At 35.0% G+C, this 21,808-nt stretch overlaps 1 protein-coding gene across 1 annotated transcript in view; it reads left to right on the top strand.

The window, feature by feature from the left end:
- RLF (RLF zinc finger) overlaps positions 1-21,808 on the top strand; it is a 71,622-nt gene that overhangs the window by 13,614 nt on the left and 36,200 nt on the right. The window contains exons 2-4 of the mRNA XM_074376732.1: positions 13,625-13,779; positions 14,736-14,817; positions 18,095-18,227. Of these exons, the coding sequence (XP_074232833.1) occupies positions 13,625-13,779; positions 14,736-14,817; positions 18,095-18,227 (370 nt within the window). The remainder of the gene's footprint in view (positions 1-13,624; positions 13,780-14,735; positions 14,818-18,094; positions 18,228-21,808) is intronic.

Here is a 21,808-nt window from a genome sequence, read left to right as displayed (position 1 = left end):
GGAGGTTTCTCAGAAACCTAAAAATAGAACCACCGTATGGCCCAGCAATTCCATCCTGGGCAAATATCTGAGAAAAACAGAAATGTTAATTCAAAAAGATACACACACCCCACTATTAACAGCAACATTATAATTGCCAAGATATAAAGGCATCCTAAGTGCACATCAATAGATGAATGGATAAAGAAGATGTAGCATGTATATGCAGTGGAATACAACTCACCCATAAAAAAGAATATTTTGTCATTTGTGACCCTTTGTTCACTTTTTTTTTAAATTTCAAAAGCCAGAATTTTGTAACTGGCATAAACATTTCCATTGCATCGAAAACAACAAAATACCTAGAAATAAACTTAACCAAGGAGATTGATTACCTGTACTCTGAAAACTGTAAAACATTGATGAAGGAAACTGAAGACAATACAAAGAAGTGGAAAGCTATCTTGTGCTCTTGGGTTGAAAGAATCAACATTATCAAAATGGCTGTACGACCCAAAGCAAGTTACAGATCCATTGCAACCCCTGTCAAAATAATCGTGACATTTTTCACAGAACTATAACAAACAATTCCAAAATTAATGGAACCATAAAAGACCCTGAATTGCCAAAGCATTCTTTTGTAGGTCTTCTTTCTCTCTTTCTTATTTTTGTTCTCTTTTCTTATGATTTGATGACTAGAGAGTTCGTTTAGCATTTGTTGTAAAGTTGGTTTGGTGGTGCTGAATTCTTTTAGTTTTTGTTTATCTGTGAAGCTTTTGACTTCTCCATCAAATCTGAAGGAGAGCCTTGCTGGATAGAGTATTCTTGGTTGTAAGTTGTTCCCTTTCGTCACTTTAAATATATTGTGCCACTCTCTTCTGGCCTGTAGAGTTAGTGCTGAAAAAAATTAGCTGATAATCTTATGGGAGTTCCCTTGTATGTTACTTGTTGCCTTTCTCTTGCTAATTTTAATATTTTCTCCTTATCCTTCATTTTTGTCAATACTTTGTGCCTTGGTGTGTTCCTCTTTGGGTTGACCCTGTCTGGAACTCTGCTTCCTGGACCTGGGGAACTGTTTTTCCCAAGTTGGGGAAGTTTTTGGTTATCATCTCTTCAAAAATTTTCTCAGGTCCTTTCTCTTTCTGGGACCCCTGTAATGCGACTATTAGTGCATTTCATATTGTCCCAGAGTTCTCTTAAACTATCCTCATTTCTTTTCATTCTTTTTTCTTCTCTTCTGCCATAGTGATTTCCACTAATCTGTCTTCTAGCTCACTGATCCGTTCTTCAGCCTCATTTAGTCTATTCTTGGTTCCTTCTAGTGTGTTACTTATTTCAGTGATTTTATTCTTCAACTCTGGGTATTCTTTACATTTTCCATCTCTTTGCTAAAAACTTTGCTTTGTGCATCTATACTCCTGTTGAGTTCTCTGAACATCTTTGCCATCATTACTTTAAACTCTTGGATAAGTTGCCTATCTCTTCATCACTTATTTCTTCTTCTGAGGTTTTGTCTGGAAGATACTCCTTTGCCACTTCATATTGTCTGTCTTTCTATTTGTATTTTTAGGTAGATTAGTTACGTTTTCGACCTTGAAAAAGTGGTCCTCTGTAGGAGACATCCTGAGCGTCCCAGGAGTACACTCCTCTCTTGTCATCCAAGAGCCGGGGTCCAGCCGGTTCCAGTGTAGAGTCTGGCCTGTATTTGTGGATTCCTTCCACAGGTTTGGGATTGTTGTTTTCTTATTTCTGTTATCTGTCCCTGGTGGATGAGACTGGACTAGAGACTTATGCAGGTTTCCTGGCAGGAGGAGCCGGTGCCTGCCCACTGCTGGGTGAAGCTTGGTCCTGGATCTCTGGTGGGTAGGGCCCTGTCTAGAGGTGTTTGTGGCTTAGGATGTCTGCTGATGGGAGGGACTGTGTTCCCACCCAGTTTGTTGTTTGGCTTGAGGCTTCCCAGCCCTTAAGCCTACAGGCTATTTGGTCGGGCTAGGTCCTGGTGCTAGTGATCCAATCAAGGTATCAGCCTCCAGGAAAGCTCATGTAGACGAACACTCCCGGGATGTTCACCACAGCTTTTATGTCCCCTAGGTGAGCCTCAGTTGTCCCCAGGTCCTCCAAAACCAGCTGCCAAGTCTGGCCCAGGTTCCTATGAAATCACTGTCTCTGCCCTTGAACCTGGTGCATGCGAAATTCTGTATAGGCTTCCCAAAAGAATGAAGTCTGTTTCTCCCAGTCCCACGGGGCACCTGGAGTTATGCCCCACTGGTCTTCAAAACCAGATGTCCTGGGGTCTCGTCCTCCTCCCAGTGCTGGAGCAGAACCCCGGGCTGGGGAGCCTGATGTGGGGCTTAGAACTCTCACTCCTGTGGGAAGGCCTCTGTGACTTAATTGTTCTTCAGCTTGTGGGTCCCCCACCTCTGGGGGTATGGGACCTGATCATATCACAAGCACGCCCCTCCTGTTGTCCAGCTGTGATTCCCTGTTTATGTTTCCAGTTGAAGATCCTTTTTGGTAGGTTTCCAGTCTCTTTTTTGGATGGTTGTTTAGCAGTCAGTTGTGGTCGCAAGGAAAGGAGAGCTCGTGGTCCTACTACTCTGCCATCTTGACCGGAAAAACTGGGTTGTCTTTTTCTTAATAGTTTTAATGAAATTATGTATTCTAGATATGAATTATTTGTTGGTCATTACTTTAGAATTATCGTCTCATCAGTTTATCCTTTCACTTTTTATGTTATCGTTATGCATAGAAACTTTACATTTTTTTTCTGTAAAAATAAATCTGACATTTGAAAGATAAAATTTATTAAAGTTCTCTTTATGATTTTGTGGCCCATTTGTCTTTAAAAAAGCTTTATTGAGATATAATTGACATACAATAAACTGCTCATATTTGAAATGAATAATTTGATAAGCTTGGGCATACCCATGAAACCATAATCAGGATGTATATCCATCACTCCTTGAAGTTTCTTCCTACCCTATTGTATTTCCTCCTACATGTCCTATCCTCATTCAGCTGTCCTTCTATCTCTATAGATTAGATTGCAGTTTTTAGAATTCTACCTAAATAATACTACTGTCTCTTTTTGGTTTCTTTTACTCAGTATAATTATTTTGAAATTCATTTATGTTGTTATATTTACTAACAATTCCTTTTATTGATGATTATTCATTGTATGGTTATGTAATAATTTGTTCATTCACCTGTTGATAGATTTGGCTTGTTTCCAGTTTTTGTCTTATGCAGACAAAGCTGCAGCGAACATTCATGTATGGGTCTTTGTGTGAACAAATGCTTTCTCTTTCTCTTGGGTAAATATTTAGGTGAAATGGGTGGGTCACATGTCCGGTTTTTCAGAGTAATTGTATCATTTTACATTCCTACCAACAATATATGAGAGTTCTAATTTTCCACCTTCTGATAACACTTGGTGTGGCCAGTCTTTTTTTAATGGAGGTAAAGTCAGTTTACAATGTTGCATCAATTTCTTATGTACAGCATAAAGTTTCAGTCATACGTATACATACATATGTTCTTTTGCATATTCTTTTTCATTATCGCTTACTACAAGATATTGAATATAGTTCCGTGTACTAAACAGTATAAACTTGTTGATTATCTACTATATATATAGCAGTTAGTATCTGCAGATCTCAAACTCCCAATTTATCTACTGCACCCCCCTTCCCTCCTGGTAACCATAAGTTTGTTTTCTATGTCTGTGAGTCTGTTTCTGTTTTGTAAATAAGTTTATTTGTATCTTTTTTTTTTTTTAAAGATTCCACATATAAGTGATATATGGTACATACATGTTTTCTCTTTCTGGCTTACTTAGGATGATGATCTCTAGGTCCATCCATGTTGCAGCAAATGGCATAATTTTATTCTTTTTTATGGCTGAGTTGGCCAGTCTTTTTAATTTTAGCCATTCTAAAACTAGTGGCAGCTCATGGTGATTCTCATTTGCATTTCCCTAATGACTTACTATATTGAGTATTTTTTCATGTGCTTATTTACCAAGCGTGTATCTTCTTTGGGAAAGTATCTTTTCAACTCTTTTGCCCATTTAAAGAAATAGATAGCTTGTTTTCTTATTGTTGACTTTTGAGAGGGGTGTGTGTGTATTTCTGAACCCTAGCTCTTTACTGAATGTATTTTTTTTTTCTTTTTTAAATGTGGCTTAGACCGCAAGGGGTAGACAGATTGGGAATGGTGATTAGTATCACTTTTAAGTTATGCACATTTTGCCTCTGGTTCACTTGGGGTCTCTGGTGGGAACACCTTTGGCTGTGAAACATTCCATTGTGGTGATGTGGGCATGGGGAAAGCCTGAGGTGCTCTCCACCAGCTTAAAGAGTGCAGATCACAAAAAGATGAACTGAGGCAGAACAACATGCTGGCTGTCACACATTCTGAACAGAACTGTTGGTGAGCTCATGTGAGATCCATCAAGAACTTCAAGGAAAAACTGGGTGAGACATTAACAAGAAAGAAAAGTCCTACATTACTAAATGGGCAAAAAGGCAGCTGAGCCATGGCTTGTTGGCATGTGTTCACCTAGGCTGTGGTTTGCCTTTTTATTCTCTTAACAGTGTCTTTTGAAGAATATGAATTGTTGATTTTGGTAAGTTCAATTTATAAACTTGTTCTTTTATCAGTTATGTTTTTCATGTTATATCTGAGAAATCTACCTAACCCAAGAGCACAAAGTTTTTTCTGTGTTCTCTTCTAGAAATGTTAGTCTTTTAGGTTTTACATTTAGATCTATGATCCATTTGGAGTTAATTTTTGTGTATTGTGTGAGGGATGGGTGGAATTTTTTTTTCAAAAATATGAATATCTAAATGTTCTAGCATCATTTGTTGAAAGGAGTACTTCATCCTTGAATTAAGAAATTGCCTTTGTACCTTACTGAAAATCAATTAGCCATATGTATGTGGGTCTAGTTCTGGACTCTCTTCTGTTCCATTGGTCTATTTGCATACCCTGACGCCATTATTCACTCTTTTTAAGGCGGGGGGAGGAAGTAATTAGGTTTTTATTTATTTACTAATTTTTTTTAATGGAGGTACTGGGGATTGAACCCAGGACCTTGTGCATGCTGAGCACACACTCTACCACTGAGCTATACCCTCTTCTCACCATTATTCACTCTTGTGTTGCTTTTTCAAACAGAAAATATATTATGAACACTATATTACACATAGGGACCAGCAGAAGAATTGTGTTTGCCAGGGGCTGGAGGGAAGAGGGAATGAGGAGTCATTGTTTAATAGGTTCAGTTTCCGTTTTGCAAGATGAGATGGGTTCTGTGGATGGATATTGGTGATGGTAGCACAGCAGTATAAATAAACTTAATGCCACAGAACTGTACTCTTAAAAATGGTTAAGATGGTAAATTTTTTAATGTGTTTTTACTACAGTTTATTTTTAAGCTGTATTGCACAATGTCTGGTGCAAAATGAGTACTTAGTTCAGTTAAGTGATTAAAAAAAAAAAAGACCCAGAGAGATTAGTTGGCAAATGATGAGGGTAGAGGTTTGAATCCACAGCCAAAAGGCTTGTTATTTCACTGTCCTACACAACTGCCTCGGAATTCTAATCCATTTTCCCAGTGTAATAAATCTTGGATTTTAAAATCTCCAGATGTAAGAAGTATTGTAGATCAGTCACTTTAGTAATAGTGATATACTAAAATAGAAATGGGAGATACTGAATTTATCCTCCTCTCTTTCCCCAGTCTTACTATTGTATGCTCACCCACATCTGTTTCTTGAAAATTGCTAGTCTTAAATCTTGAGACATAAAGTTAACTTTTTTTGTATTTTTTTATATTGTGGTAATTTATGTATAATATAAAATTTGCCATATTAACCATTTTAAGTATACAGTCAGTGGCGTTAAGTATATCCCGTTGTTATGCAACCATCACCACCGTTCATCTTCAGAACGTTTTTGTCTTCCCAAACTGAATCTCTGAACCCATTAGACACTCTGGTATTGACCATTCTTTCTGTCTCTATGAATTTGACTATGACCATCATATAAGTGGAAACATAACGTCTCTTTGTGATTTTCTTATTTCACATAGCATAGTGGCCTCAGGATTCATCCATTTTTGTAGCATGTGTCAAATTTCCTTTTTAAGGCTGAATAATATTCCATTGTGTTTATATACCACAGTCTGTTTATCCATTCATCTCTTGATGAATTCTTGGGTTGCTTACACCTGTTGTAAAAAATGCTACTATAAACATGGGTACAAATATCTCTTAAAGGCCCTGCTTTCGTTTGGGTATGTATCGAGTGGTGAAATGACTGGATCATATGATAATTCTATTTAATTTTTGGAGGAACCACCATACATTTTGCACAGTGGATGCACCATTTTACATTGCCACCAACAGTACACAGGGGTTCCAAATTCTCCATGTCCTTGCCAACAGTTGTTATTTTCTGTTTGTTTTTAATAATAATCATCCTGATGAGTGTGAAATGGTATCTCATTGTAATTTTGGTTTGTATTTTCTACTTACTGATGTTAAACAGCTTTTCCTGTGTTTGTTGACTATATATTTTCTTTGGAGAGATGGCTGTTCAAGTCCTTTGCCCATTATTAATTGGGTTATTTGTTTTTTTGTTGTTGAGTTTTAAGACTTATTTGTATATCCTCGATATTAATCCATTAAAAGATAGACGATTGGCAAATATTTTCTCCTGTTCTGCAGTTTATCTTTTTACCGTACCATATGGATGGTGTCCTTTGGTGTACAAAGTTTTAAATTTTTATATAGTTCAGTTTATCTGTTTTTACTTTTGTTACCTGTGCTTTTCATATCATGTCTAAGAAATCACTTTAGAGTCCAATATGCAGCCTTCCCCATTTCTTCCAAGAGTTTTAGGGTTTTAGCTCTTAGGTTTGCTCTTTCTTTCGCTCTTTCTTTTTCTTTAAATTGAAGTATAGCTGATTTACAATACTGTGTTAGTTTCAGGTGTATAGCAAAGTGATTCAGTTTTTTATGTATTTCACTGTAGGTTATTACAAGCTATTGACTATGGCCTGAGCTATATAGTAAATCTTTGTTGCTACAATCTATTACATATATAGTAGTTTGTATCTATTAATTCCATACTCCTAATTTATTCCTCCTCTCCCTCCTGTTGTCCCTTTGGTAACCATAAGTTTGTTTTCTATGTCTGTGGATCTGTTTCTGCTTTGTATATAGATTCATCTGTATTATTTTCTAGATTCCTCATATAAGTAATGTCATATATTTGTCTTTCTTTGTCTGATTGACTTTGCCTAGTATGATATTCTTTAGGTCTGTTCATGTTGTTGCAGATGGCAATAATTCATTCTTTTTTATGGCTAAGTAATATTCCTCTGTGTGTGTTTGTACATACATGTACACCACATCTTCTTAAGCCAGTTGTCTTTTGATGGGCAGTTGGGTTATTTTCATGTCTTGGGTATTGTAAATAGTGCTATGAACATTGCAGTGCATGTATCTTTTTGAATTTGAGGGGTTTTTTGTCTTTTCCAGGTATATGCCCAGGAGTGGGATTGCTGGATCATATGATAGCTCTACTTTTAGTTTTTTGAGGAACCTCTATACTATTTTCCACAATTTATATTCCTGCCAACAGTGTAGGAGGGTTCCCTTTTCTCCATACTCTCTCCAGCATTTATTATTTGTAAACTTTTTGATATGGCCATTCTCACTGGTGTGAGGTGATATCTCATTGTGGTTTTGATTTGCATTTCTCTAATAATTAGTGATGTTGAGTATCTTTTCATGTCTATTGGCCATCTTATGTCTTTTTTTTTTTTTGAGAGATGTCTATTTAGACTTTTTGATTGGTTTGTTTTTTAATATTGAGTTGTATGAGCTGTTTGTATGTTTTGGATATAAATCCCTTTTTGGTTGCATCATTTGCACATATTTTCTCCCATTCCATAGGTTGTCTTTTCATCTTGTTAATGGTTTCCTCTGTTGCACAAAAGCGTTTAAGCTTAATAGGTCCTATTTGTTTATTTTTTCTCTTATTTTTTTTGCCTTGGGAGACTGATCTTAGATTTAATTCATTTTTTTGCATATGGATATCCAGTTTTCCCAACACCATTTTTGAAAAGATGATCCTCTCCTCCATTAAATGGTCTTGGCACCCTTGTGGAAAATCATTTGGTCATATATGCAAGGGTTTATTTTGAAACTGTTCTTTTTTGTTGTTCGGTATGTCTGTCTTTACAACCAGTACACACTGCTTTGATTACTGTAGCTTCGTAGTAAATTTTGAAGTCAGGAAGTGTGAAATCTACAACTTTGTCCTTATTCAAGCTTGTTTTGGCAATTCAGTGTCCCTTGAGATTCTGTATTGACCTTAGGATGGGTTTTTTCTGTTTTGGCTTAAAAAGGGTGTATTGGGGGAGGGTCTTTGGAATTTTGATAGGAATTGCATTGAATCTGCGGATTGCTTTGTGTAATATTGACCTCTTAACAGTATTAAATCTTTCAATCCATGAACATTTCCACGTCATGTCTTGCCATTTGTTTGTGTCTTTAATTTTTTTCATCAAGTTTTTGTAGTTTGCAGTGTGCAGGTCTTTTACTTCCTTGGTTAAGTTTATTCCTAACTGTATTTCCGATGTGGTTGTAAGTGGAATAGTTGACTTTCTTTCCATATTATTCATTGTTGGTGTATAAAAACACAGCTGATTTTTGTGTGTTGATTTTGTATCCTACAACTTGGCTGAATTTGGTTATTTGAATACTTTTGTGTGTGTGGAGTCTTTGGCATTTTCTGCATAGAAAATCATGTCATCTACAAACAGTGATACTTTTACCTTTCTTTCCAATTTGGATGCCTTTTATTTCTTTTTCTTGCCTAATTGCTCTCACTAGGACTTCCAGTACTATGTTGAATAGAAGTGGTGAATGTTGGCATTCTTGTTCCTGATCTTAAAGGAAAAGCTTTGGTCTTTCACCATTTAGTATAATGTTAGGATTTTCTATTTATGGTCTATATTATGTTGATGTAGTTTTTTTCTGTTCCTAGTTTGTTGAGTTTTTTTTTTTTTTTATCATGAAAAGTTGTTGAATTTTTCACATACCCTTTCTGAATCAGTTGAGATGATCATGTGAGGTTTTTCTTTTCGTTCTCTAAATGTGGTATACTACCCTGATGAATTTTCATATGTTGAACCATCCTTGAATTGAAGAAATAAATCCCACTTGGTCATGTTGTGTAATCCATTTTAATATGCCATTGAATTCCAGTGGAATTAAATCAGGATAGATGAATAGGTAGGTAAATAGAGTAATAATAAGTAAGTCATAGTTCTGGGTTTAAGAAACCAACTGTAACCAATATAGGAAGTGTGAGGTGGGGCCTAATAGCAACATATATAAAAGACTTTAAAGTTTTACTTTAGCTACTTTCCCAAGCAGCCAGCTGTTCTTTTCGCATTCCATTTCATCTCACACCCAGCTTAGTCTCTTTGAGAGGAACCTCTTGTGTTTCCTCACTGAGTGATGTTAAGTCTTGTCATCATTTGCCCTATTTTTGTTCTAGTAGTTTTTTCTGACTTTGTTCAAGTTGCTGTCTACTTAGAGTCCTGTTGCCCTCATTTTTGCATTTTCAAACTTGACCCGTACTTCAGAATTCCTCTGCTGGAAATCTGTCTGCCATTGTGCAATCACATTTTACTCAAATCTATTTAATTCTGGGAATTTCATATGTTGAAGAATTAAAATCAGTACAGTTTCTCACTTTATATGCAAGATTTGAAATAATGTAAATCCTCCTCTGTTAAGTCATATAATTTCCTATTACCATAGGACATGCAGCTTTGACAATAAGTACCAGATACCTTTTGTCATTTCTTTGTGAATTACCAGCATTCTAAAGTATGAGGTGTTAATCAGCACCATTGCTGGAAAACTTTCCACAGCAGTCACTTTAAATGGAGATTAGATGCTGTAAACTCTTAGGAAGAAGGCCAAATGATGACCATGATACTACTTGCTGCAAAAGATGAAAGGTAATGCTTAGGGGGGAAAAGCAGAATTTAAACACACACGTAAAATAGTTGTGCTTTTGTTTCTTCATTTTTTAAATGGGCTGATGATAAATCACTTAGCTCGTAGGGTTGCTGTGTCAAGTGTTTAGTAGCATATAAAGCTCTTAGGAAAATGTCTAGCACATACTGTGTGCTCTGAAATAATAACTGTGATTATATATATTATACCACTGGGAGAATTAGTGCTGAACTATTTGAGTTTTAAATTGAAATGCATCCCTGCATGAAATATGACCATCCTGAAAAAAATGCTCCCTTCTCAGTAGTTTCAGAGAATAGTCTGGCTGCTGCTAGCCTCTTTGAAACTATGTAGTGAGGAATGCAGATAGAATTGGGGTGAGGGGAGGTATTCTTTCCTTCATTGTAAATGTAGTAAGACTTATTAAAGAAAATTTAGAGAGAAGTTCAAAAATATATTAAAAAATTCTTTGTAATCCTACTATTGCCCCAGTGCTAGTAATCATATTAGCTGAGTTACTTCGTTTTTTTTCTGTGCATTAATTTATTATGTACGAATAAGTTCTGATTATAGCACATATACAAAACTGGAGGGTAGTTAGCCTAGAGAAGTAAACTATTGTAATATTCCAGGTGAGGGATGTTGGGGGCCTGATACATGTCATTCGCTGTAGAAGTAAAGCATAAGATCAGGAGACAAAGGTATTTCTGAGGTTGAATCCAACTTTGGTGTGGTGGTTTCAAAGATAGTTTTTTTTAGCTCTGGCTCCTGAAAAGAGGCAGATGGAACATAGAAGAAAGAGCATATTTGCTGGGAAAGATGTTTGTTTTCAACATCTTGAATTTTAGATTTGAATAGAACATCCAGATGGAAATGTCTAACAGGAAGTTGAAGTATGTAGAAAGGACTTGAGGGTTTGGGATACGTATGAGAGCACCCCAGTAAAAATATTTAAAATCATCAAAGTGCCTTATTGGGCTAATTTATTTCACCTCTCCATATACCTACTTCTTTAACGGCAGGAATAGTCTCCATCTCCAGTACCCAGCACAGTATTGCCGCATAGTAAGCTTTGTAGAATAAGTGAGTTTATGGAAACAAAAATAAAGAGGCCATTAATTTGGCCTCTGAAGAATGCCAGTGAAGTTGAGGGTTTGTCATTTATTGCCCCTTTGTTGTTCTGTTTTGCTGATGTCTAAAATTTAAATTTCTAAAGAGAAATAAGAGACCTCCATTTTTCTTTATGGCTTCTGATGGATTACATGAGGTACTTAAAATGTTATTTGGATGGCTATAATTCATTCAGCTTACTCTTGCATTTTTAAAAAAGGTGGTAGTGAAGATGATTATTCCAGTAATTCTTCATATGTCCAGAGTATGTGCATAGTGGATATGTTAAGGAGACCTCACTATTTAATTCAGTTAACGCACAAGGGGAAAATGATTTAGGAATATAAAAAAATATATAAATCAGTATAGGGCAAACTGTAAACATAAAACCTATGGGATTTTGAATCTTTGAAATTATGTAACTTGTTGGGAGTCTTAATGGAATGTCTGTGTCAGAAGATATTAGATTGGTGGCAGCAGCTTCTGAGTGGGAAGGTGGACTGTGGAAAGAACAACCTCATCTGTTTGCACTCCCTTCTCTTTGCATACTTTAGTCTGCAGTTGGTTAATTTGCATGTGTGGTTTCAACTATCATGTTGTGTTGACTCATTCTGAAAGATCCACCAGGATAGGCCCCCATATCTTCCCCTGCCCCCCCGCACCTTAGGCTATCATTAAATATTTGTCAAATGAATAAAATGGTGAATTTACTCAGTAAAGTGGTAAATGTATTCAGTAAACATTTAGTGAAACTTGAGAATATCCTATGGGGGTGGAAGCAGGTGGAGGAGTGTTAGGCCTATAAAGATTGATAAGATAATATCTGACCTCAAGGAGCATAAAATCTGGTACTGAATATAAATTTTAAAGCTCTCTGGTTTTCAGATTAACCAGTGCAGACAATAGGTAGTTTGTTACCCAAAACGAATTTCTTTCTGACATAGATTTTAATAAATTTCTTAAGAGAGATTATGTGAAATATTATTTACATAATAAATAAGCACACAAGTCTACATTCCTTCTCTCTAGTCATTTAGCTAGAAAAGATTGTTATGGGGTCAGTTTTGTGATCCTCTGTTACTCAGTTTTTTTCTTATTTTATTAAAATTTGGGGTTTGGTTAAATCAGGACAAGCACTCTTCTGAAAATACAGCCCACTTCTGAAAAGAGCCCACTTCTCTAAAGTGACTGATAAAGCAGCAAGATATTTAATTGAATAGGTGTACTAAAATAGCTTAACTGGCTTAATCATTCAAATATGTAAAGATCAGATATTCCAATGTATTACGAGAGCTTTTACTGTATATGGTAAAAATAGTTTATCATAGATGTCCCTGTAATTTTTTTTCTGAGTAATCAAGACCGGTCAGTTCTTTATTATCAGAGCTGATAGAGGGGCTATTATTGTAGAAATTGCAGAAAATCAGTGGAATGCTGCAGTGCCACCACAGCTGTTTGTAGTTTGCTAGGCAGAAAAATCAGAAGACAGGAGGTTATAAGAATCCTTGAAGAGACTATTCTAGGGGCAATTAATTCAAATCATATGTAATTCACTGAAGAAAAAGTTGCCCTCTGAAGTAGCCCTAACTCTCTAGCCCAGTGAGAATGTATATTCTAGAGGGGAAAAAACCTTGCATAATTCAAGTCTTAACAAGATATATCAATTAAGCAAAGCAAAACCTATTCAGTTGTTAGAGGCAGATTTTCCACACTGTCCAGAGAGAACATGATCTTACTTTCCATTATAATTTGAATATATTCTTACTGTTAGACACAGGTAATTTATAAGGCTTTATTGTGGCTCCATTTTCTTTTGTTTTAGATTTTGAACTCACCGGATAACCTCTTAGATATCAAAGTATGGAGAATAGGGTACCCTAGGTAGTACTATGACTATCCCCCATTATAAACAAACTGGCATTTGGCATATATGTTGACTTTTTGAAATAAACTTCATTAAAAATAAAAATATAACCTCAATCTTTTATAAATTGGTAAGTGTAAATTAAGCCAATCAGTTCTCTGTGTCTAGAAAAAAAATGGATTTTATGGAGCTGTAGAGCTGAGGGCCATATTCAGGAATAAGTCTTTTCTTGTATAAGGCAGGGATCATAGTCTAATTCTTGTATAGCTAGTGTTTGGCATGTAGTATTGGTGCTCTATTTAATGTTGTATTAATGAAACTCATTGTTGAATTTCAGAGATGGTAACTCCAGACCTCTAGTGAGAATAATTATAGGCATTTTGTGGCTCTATTCTTAGATTTATTCTCATGTCAGAAGAGCAGTTCTGCCTTTTCTGTAACTCATCAGAAACAATTCATTAAGTGATGAAAATAGAATCCTCTAAACAAACCAGAGCCTAAAAAGACAAATAAAAGGTATATGTATCTGTTAGAAACAAAGGAAGGGGTAGTGCATTTGAGAACAAAGTCTGTTTGCTTCACTGTCTTTATTTTTTTTAATAATTAAAACTTTATCTTTATTTTTCAGACCTTATTGCAATATGCAAGCAACAAGAATGCATCAGAACATATTGTGTATCTTCTGGAGGTATATCGACTTGCCATCCAAAGCTTTGCCAGTGCTCGCCCGTATTTAACTACTGAGTGTGAAGATGTCCTCTTAGTGCTTGGCAGATTAGTACTGTAAGTTTAAGAACTTAAATCATTCTTAAAATTGAGTATTTTTGGTTGTAATGTTTGCCTGACTTCTCTTTACTATGGCATCACATTTTTCAAAGCACCATCATTCATTTGGAATGAAATTTCCTTTGCTCTGAGCCTTCATATTCACATTTTCAGAAGATAAGGTATAAGTGAAGTTCCAGCCAAGCAGTGTAATCGTTAGTTGCCCCTAGAGTCTTTTTTCCTACTCAACACTTAGAATTCAAGAATGATGCATTTTCTCTCTGTCCTTAGGTATAGGTCAGTTTAAGTGACAGAGCATCTGGAAACTGTAGGGATCTTTGAGGAACACTTTGGTGGGGAAACACTGTGAAATTCTGCAGTTCAATTATATAATTCGAACTAAGAATTTTACTAGCAGAAAATACAGGGTACAGTATAAGATTTTCACCCTCCCAAAAATCCATGATAATTTAGCTGCTGTTTTAATATTTGGCCGTCTAAAAGCAGACAAAATTATACTTTTATTATAATTTTATTTGCTAATTGGAAAAATACAACAGATACTAGTTTTTAGTTGGAGAATCAGCTTGATTCAATTTACAGATTGTTTGGTAGGATAAATTTTAGTCTGTGTGGTCCTTGTTTTTGCCTTCTAGAATCAGAATGATTCCTATATGGGTACCCTCCCTACAACCTAATAAACTAAATAAAAACTGTTGAGAATGTGATTTCTAAAAGGTTTATATTTTTAGCAGTGTACCAAAGCGACAGTATAATTACAAAGACTTAAAGTTTTCTTTTCTTTTTTAAAGTTGAAAAGTTAATGTAACTGTTGAAGAAAAATTTTAAAGAGTGAGAAGCAAATTTAAAATGGTCTAAATAAACAGAAAATGTATATTTAGTATTACTGTCATACTGTACTTGACTATGACTATAACCACCTTTACATACTGACTGACTTATTTATATTGTAGGAGTTGTTTTGAATTACTGCTTTCAGTGTCTGAAAGTGAACTGCCGTGTGAAACCTGGGTACTCTTCCTTCAGTCTCTACAGGTGAGTTGGTTTGGGCTCAAAAAAGTATTCTATTTAGTTGTCCAAAATACCTAGTTAATTTTTTCCAGCAAACTAAAATTGGAAATGAGAACAAAAATAAGTTCTAATTTGTGAGAAAGAAGCCTTCCATATGAAGGGAATGTGTTAAAAATGTTTTTTTTCTTTCATTTGGTTTTGTTAGCCTTTACATAGTTAGAAATCAACAAAAAAGTTTTCATTCTTCAAAAACAATGTTTTAGAATAAAACTATTAAAAATATCAAATTGTATATGGTTATAAGGTATTTGGATCATTCATAGTACACTTATCTGGTAATTTCCCCCTAACCTTTCAGGGACTTATAATGCTAAATCTCTTAAACAACCAGAATAGTCATCAGAGATTCTATTCATCGATTTTATTTACAGGAGAGCTACGCTGGCTCTCCTGTTAGCTTGATTATCAGCGTTCTTAGATGAGCAGGTCAGAAAGTAGCAAGTTGGGGAGGAGAGAGTGAGGTAGGAGGACAAGCAAGTGCACTGCCAGCAACAGGAAGCAAATTTGCCTGGTACTGGTAGAGATAGAAAGACTATTTAAAGAAAATAGACATAATAAGTAAAATAGCTACCATTTATTTATTATCATTAATTATGTCCCAAACACTGATCTACATTAAGTTTTACGTTTTGTATCTTTCAATCAAATTGCAGACCTTATAACATAGAGATCATTTGAATCTCCATTTACAAATGGGGAGACAGGCATAGTGAGGTTAGTTTGCCCAAAGTTACACCTAGCCTCATACCTAGAGCTTGCTTTGTTTAACTGATTTCTTGAACACAGACTCCTTCGTAGCCTGGACCTGTTTCATGTAGGCATGGGTAAAGATTTGCATGTTAACAGACACACCTCATTATCTGGAAATTTCTTTCCTTTGGGATATGTAACCCAAAATGAAATGATGTAATGTTAATCTAAATCCATTTTCTCTTTGGGAGAATTCTTTGTCATGTTCTTGGCCTTTTTAAATCCCTATAATGTGGTCCTAATTCTTCACATATTCATACAACTGTTAAAAGTATCTTTCATACATACCACATTGATTTTGTCACTCTGTGTTTTCAGGCCTGCTAGTAGTATTGTCCTGGCATAAGACCGTCTAGTAGGTCAAATGTACTAATTCTTATTAGGGCTTTTACTATTATTTGTATTAGTATCCTTTGCAGAGAGAGTATTTCTCATATTTTTTCATTCTTTTCTTAGATTATATGCCTGAGTAAAATATGTACCTTTTTTCTCCCACCTGTGTAGCTTTTCCCAGTGTTTATCAGACATTTAGGATACGTTTTTGAATGTGTCTGCAATAAAATAAATCCAGTAGAGGTACAGATAAATATGACATGGTTCCTGTTGAAATCTGAGAGATAAAACCCTGAAGTTTTCTTATTTTAGGTGATAAATGGACAAGGCAGCAGACGGTTTTGAGGATACTTTTGCTAAGAGAATAGTTTTACTAGAGCAGGGTATAGATGGGACATTTTCAACTGCTGTTTACAGCTGTGTAATATTTCCAGACCTTTTCTTTATGGATATAAAAATATACTCTGATATGGATTTTTTAATAAACAAAAATGAGATCCTGTTTTTTGCAGCTTTTAAAAAACTTAATTTTGTCATGGACATTTGTCTAGGATTGCATATGTAGATCTTCCTTGATGATTCCTGTTATTCTGTTACATGATTGCACCATAAATTATTTGGCCAAATCTCTTTGCTGTTTATTATAAATAGTGAACATCTTGTGGTAATATTTCTGTATTGTAGATTTCAAGATGTGGACTCAGGATAGTTTTACCTTAAAAGATAAAGAATTCTAAGTTTTAAAATTATTTTAAAAATTCCATTGTAGTTCTAAAAGAGTATTCAGTGCTACTTTTAAAAAGTAATTTTGGTATAATAAATATATATCTATTGGTAATAAAGAATTACGCACATCATTCTTACTCAGAATAAACTATATATTGAACAGATGAAAAATTTAGAAAACTTTTTGTTTTTACCACAAACTATGGTCTTTTATTTTAGTTCCTGTGTATCATGGTAGGTGAGAGTATTCTGCTAAGGTGTAATGGTATGGTCTGTTAGATATTACAAATAATGGTAACCAAATACAGCAAATTCTGAAATTTCACGTGGAATCTTCATTGCAATGTAAATGCCTGTTGTCCTAAATAAAGCAAAATGAAGCCTGAGGACAGTTCAGGCCATTAAAGGAAAATTGCAGTATTTAAACATTGCAGTTAGTTAACTGTTAATTGGAAATACCACTTCTGTGTCAATTATATATTTTAAACTCTTTCTCAGCAGAAAAACTCAGCATATTGGGAGGAAAAGGATTGAGAGAGAGGGTGTGTGTGTGTTAAAACCCTATCATTCTGACATGAAAGTTAAGGGGGGAAAATAAAGTTAGTTTTTATATTCCACTTAAGTGAATATAAGATTATATTCTTAGGTCTGTGAGGATTTTTAACCTGTATTTCCAAAGGAATACTGCTATCAATGAAAGCTTATGTTCTTTGAGAATTTTAGCAGCCTAAAATCAGGGAAAACAAGTTAAAATTTTAGACTATGAGAACAACCAATAATCCTCACTAGTAATGGAGGACAGTGAGACATATATACTTAACCATTTATGTCAAGTTAAATTTTTGCCCCCTTTCCTCCCCACCCTTTGTGTTTATAAAGTATTTTAAAGAACAAACTAGCAGTTACATTTTGTTTTCTGAGGAGATGGAATGATAGCTAATAACCTAGACTTTCCATGACATTTTATCTAGAGCCACTGTCATTTAAAAAGCCATTTGATAGAAGAACTTAAATAATTAAAAATATATATAACAATAGATGTCATTAAGTCATATTTCTATTAGAAGGAATAAGTTGCCTGTGTGAATACTGCAGAATCCTTTAAAAGAAAGCTGTACCAATCAGTGGCCTTAAAATAATTTAGTAATTTAAGGATGTAAGTTGAATTGTGATAATTTTACCTAAGGGGAATTTAGGAAAACATTTTACAGGTGCTTTTTAACTTAGTGAAAATCCCCTAGTTTCAGTTTAAAAAAGCAGCAACAATTTCACAAAGCTTTGAGGATAGTTTTTTCCTACTTATTTATTTTTAGAAAATCCAAGATACAGGTCTTTTCATGGACTTCCAGATATATTGAGAAGGCAAAACTACTTTTTATATTGCTTATGAGCCTGTTTTCTAGGTATGCTGTGTGTTGGTTTTTTTTTTTAGGAGTCACATGATGCATTATTGGAATTTGGGAATAATAACCTGCAAATATTGGTTCATGTTACCAAGGAGGGGGTGTGGAAAAACCCTATTCTTCTTAAAATTCTGTCTCAACAGCCAGTAGAAACAGAGGAAGGTAAGCTAAAACTATACTAACTATTGAAGGAGGTTCTAAGAGAAACAAAATTTATTTATGGATTAAAATTTTGTGAATTTCACCTGTGTATCTATACCCAGTCATTCTGTTCTCCTTTGAATACTAAAAAACTATTGCTATTACTATTATGGTATTATTTATATATATATGTGGTATTTTATATATATATATAATGGTATTACTATTATACCATTAGCATTTAATGTTTTGCCTAAGGATTCTTGAATTTTTAATCAGTTTTTAAAACTTTTTTTTATTGAGTTCTAGTTTTAATCAGTGTTTTAAAAGTATCCATTTGTACTTATTTTAAAATGTTGCATTGAATAACAATATACAGAGTTCCTGAGATAGAAATGAATAATCTGCTTCCAGTCTTTGATCTATAGTATAGGTTTGCTTATATTTTGTTTCCTGGTTACTATAGCTAAGGACTATGAAAAAAATTGCTTTTTATTTTAAATTTATGAAATTTTGGAACTTAAGTGTTTGTAAAGAAATGCAGAGAAAGATTTTTGTTTGTAAAGTTGTCAGTTTAAAACCAGATTTATGAATTTGAGTTAACATTTGTACTTTAGACACACAAAATATCTCATTTTACATGACCAACAATTAGGATTTCATTTGCTTGAAGTTAGTGAAAAATTTAAAAGGATCACATTCTGCTAAGTATGTTTCTGGAATAAAAATGAGTTTCAGAACGATTTTATTTACACTTTTGTTACATCTTTAGTTCAAGTCTCAGACAGCCCATTTGAATGCTGATGTCTTAAAATGTCCTAGTTAGCTTATTCCTTCAGGTTTAACAGCCTACTGTATACATGCTGTTTGGGTTTTTCTGTATAGTGAGAAGATTGGCAATAAGAATTCTCATTTTCTTTTGATCCCTTTTCTCTGATAATTCTACTGCTTATTAGTTATACTGACAAGAAAAGAAATGAATAAGGAAAAGAACTGTTAAAGAGAAAAGAGACTGGTATTTATTGTTTTCTATTGAGGTTCCCAATAAAAATGGCATCCTTTTGTAAACATAGGCAGATGGAGGCAAAATATCATCTTTATTAGTAGTAAAAGTTGTTAGAGGACAGAACCAAATAGTTGCAGAAGGATCCCAGAATTAGGCGGATCCTAGTCCAGATAAGGCTTGACAAGAGTAGAAAACATATGGTCCCTGTAGACAGGCCTGAGCCCAAGAGGAAAAAGGATGCAGTTACATTAAATGTCCCCAATTTATCTTCCCCAGTGCACTAATCAAATATATCACTTCACCTCAGGGGTTAACAGCACTTAATTTCTTTTCACGTAGAGAAAAATCAGGAAATAGGGAGAAGCACTGTTTACCTAATATCCCATGGTATCCTATATATTCAGTAAAGATTAAGCACTCACTATCTGTAAAACTCTGAATGGGGTGTAGGATACCAACACATGTAAGAAATTATTCTGAGAACTACAGTGTAAGTGGTAGGCCTGCTTCCTTTCTCAGTTGGCCCTTAACAATTTCTGGTCAAAGATTAGAAAACCTCCTTTATAGTTCCACTGGCCCTGCAGCCCAGATGTTAGTATATTTGATGCTAGAAAGCAGAGACTATCATTTCATTGCTTGCCTTTTTTCAGTAACGTAGTAATCAGAAGCATAAAAGTACAGATTTTTTAACCTCCAGGTAACTCTTAGTTTTTTGAAGTAAAAAAAAGTCTATTAGGTGGACTTTATAATTTTTCCTGCTGTGAATTCTTGAATTTTGTATCCCCCCCCCACCAAATAAAAAATAAAAAGCAGTTTATTACTGAAGTATGTAATAAGTACCGGTTGTTGACACTTCTCCCTGTCATGATCAGCAAGGAAATGAGTGAGCCCTCCCACCCAGGTATCAAAGGGCTTTCTACCCCAGTACCCCCTATCAGCCCACCACAGAAGGCAGGGATGGTGAGACTAAACCCAGCCAAGTTCCCACTGATGGTTCCTGGCCTGAGCCCCAGTGCTCACAAAACTGCCCCAGCGGCAATGGCAGTGGCCCACAGCCCCAGAGACCTCAGGCCCATAAACCCTGTAGACCCTCCTTCCACTGTAATGGAGTGATTCCAATTCAAAGGATACTCAGAGCTACCATCTGGTATCTGCCAGTTTTTCCATCTGACCTGTACCTTACCCAGCACCTTCCTGCTCCCTTTCCCATAATTCATGACACTAAAACACTGACTTTTCTGCACTTTCCTTGAGACTCTGGAGGGCCAAAGCAACAACCTTTTGCTTTTTTCCCCCTCTCTCCCCTACCAAGGGTTGAAGGAAGGAATCATCCTAATTGTTCAGAGGCACTAACTTCCTTCCCTAAATCAAGCTAAGAAGGAACCAGCCAGCTATTACCTCTTTCTGGTTGGTTTTCTTTCCCACCCCAATTTATTTTTTGGTTCCCTTCTACTACCTACCTCTGTAGCCATTTTATGAATTGTCTGTCATATGCTATCTGAGCCTTTAGTAAAAACAAAAAGTCTTTTCTGTTAAAAAGGAAAAAAGCAAACTTTTAAAGCTGGACCTTAAATGTTACCTACCATTTTTTACACAATGAAATACACAAGAGGCAAACTGTCATGATGTTTGCAACTTACTTTTAAATGGCTCAGAAAAAGAAAAGCTAGACAAATATGGTGGACCAGTTCAATTGTTGAATCTAGATGGAGAGGATATATGATTAAAATTTTTTTGTGTATTAAAATGTTTTAAAAAGTAAATAAAGGATCACAATTGGTAGACTTCTCGGTGTACACTTTATTGTATCATTTTAAATATTGAAGTGTATGGATGATTTCCTTTTTAAAAGTATAGTTAAGACTGATTTTAACTTAAAATGCTTTTTAAAATGCAAGACTGATCTATGTGTTAAAAATTGATACAGTAGTTTAACTGTGGTTGTAATATGTTGAATAAAATAGTTTTATCATAAAAATAATAGCTATGATTTATAGACTGCCTGTTATATGCTGAGCACTGTATTAGTACTTTCCATCTCATTTAATCCATTAAACAGGTGAGAGATAACACATGCCTAAGGCCACGTAGTTAAAATTGTGGATGCAGAATTTGAGCCCAGATGATGAGATATTTAAAAGTTTTTGATTGATTAAAAGCAACCTTTTGGTTGCTAAATATGTGTTTTTATTAAACATCTGTAATATATAAGGCATTGCGATTAGTGCTGTAGGGAATACGAAAATTAAGACATGATATTGGCTCACAAATTGCTGACAGTGTAATAAGGGAAATAGCAGACAAATAATAGTGACTAGTATTGAGTGTTTACTCTGCCTGGCCCTGTGCTCAGTGTCTTACCTGCACTACTAGTATTGCATTTATGATTCTTTCATCTCTGTGAGGTAGCTGTTACTAAACTTTTCACAGATGAAGAAACTTGAAAGCTCAGAAAGGTCAGTTAATTTGTCCCAGGGTCTCACAGCTAGCATATGTGAGTCATAATTCAACCTCAGATTTGGTGATTCCAGAATCTAAGATCTTAACCTTTGTACACTCAAATCCTTTATTACTGTACTTAAAGAGAAACTAAGCG

The sequence above is a fragment of the Camelus bactrianus genome, chromosome 13 (genome assembly GCF_048773025.1).
Source record: "Camelus bactrianus isolate YW-2024 breed Bactrian camel chromosome 13, ASM4877302v1, whole genome shotgun sequence".
Classification (NCBI taxonomy): Eukaryota; Metazoa; Chordata; class Mammalia; order Artiodactyla; family Camelidae; genus Camelus; species Camelus bactrianus.
The sequence above is the reverse complement of the archived record's forward strand: the minus strand, read 5'-3'. Positions and strand labels throughout refer to the sequence as shown.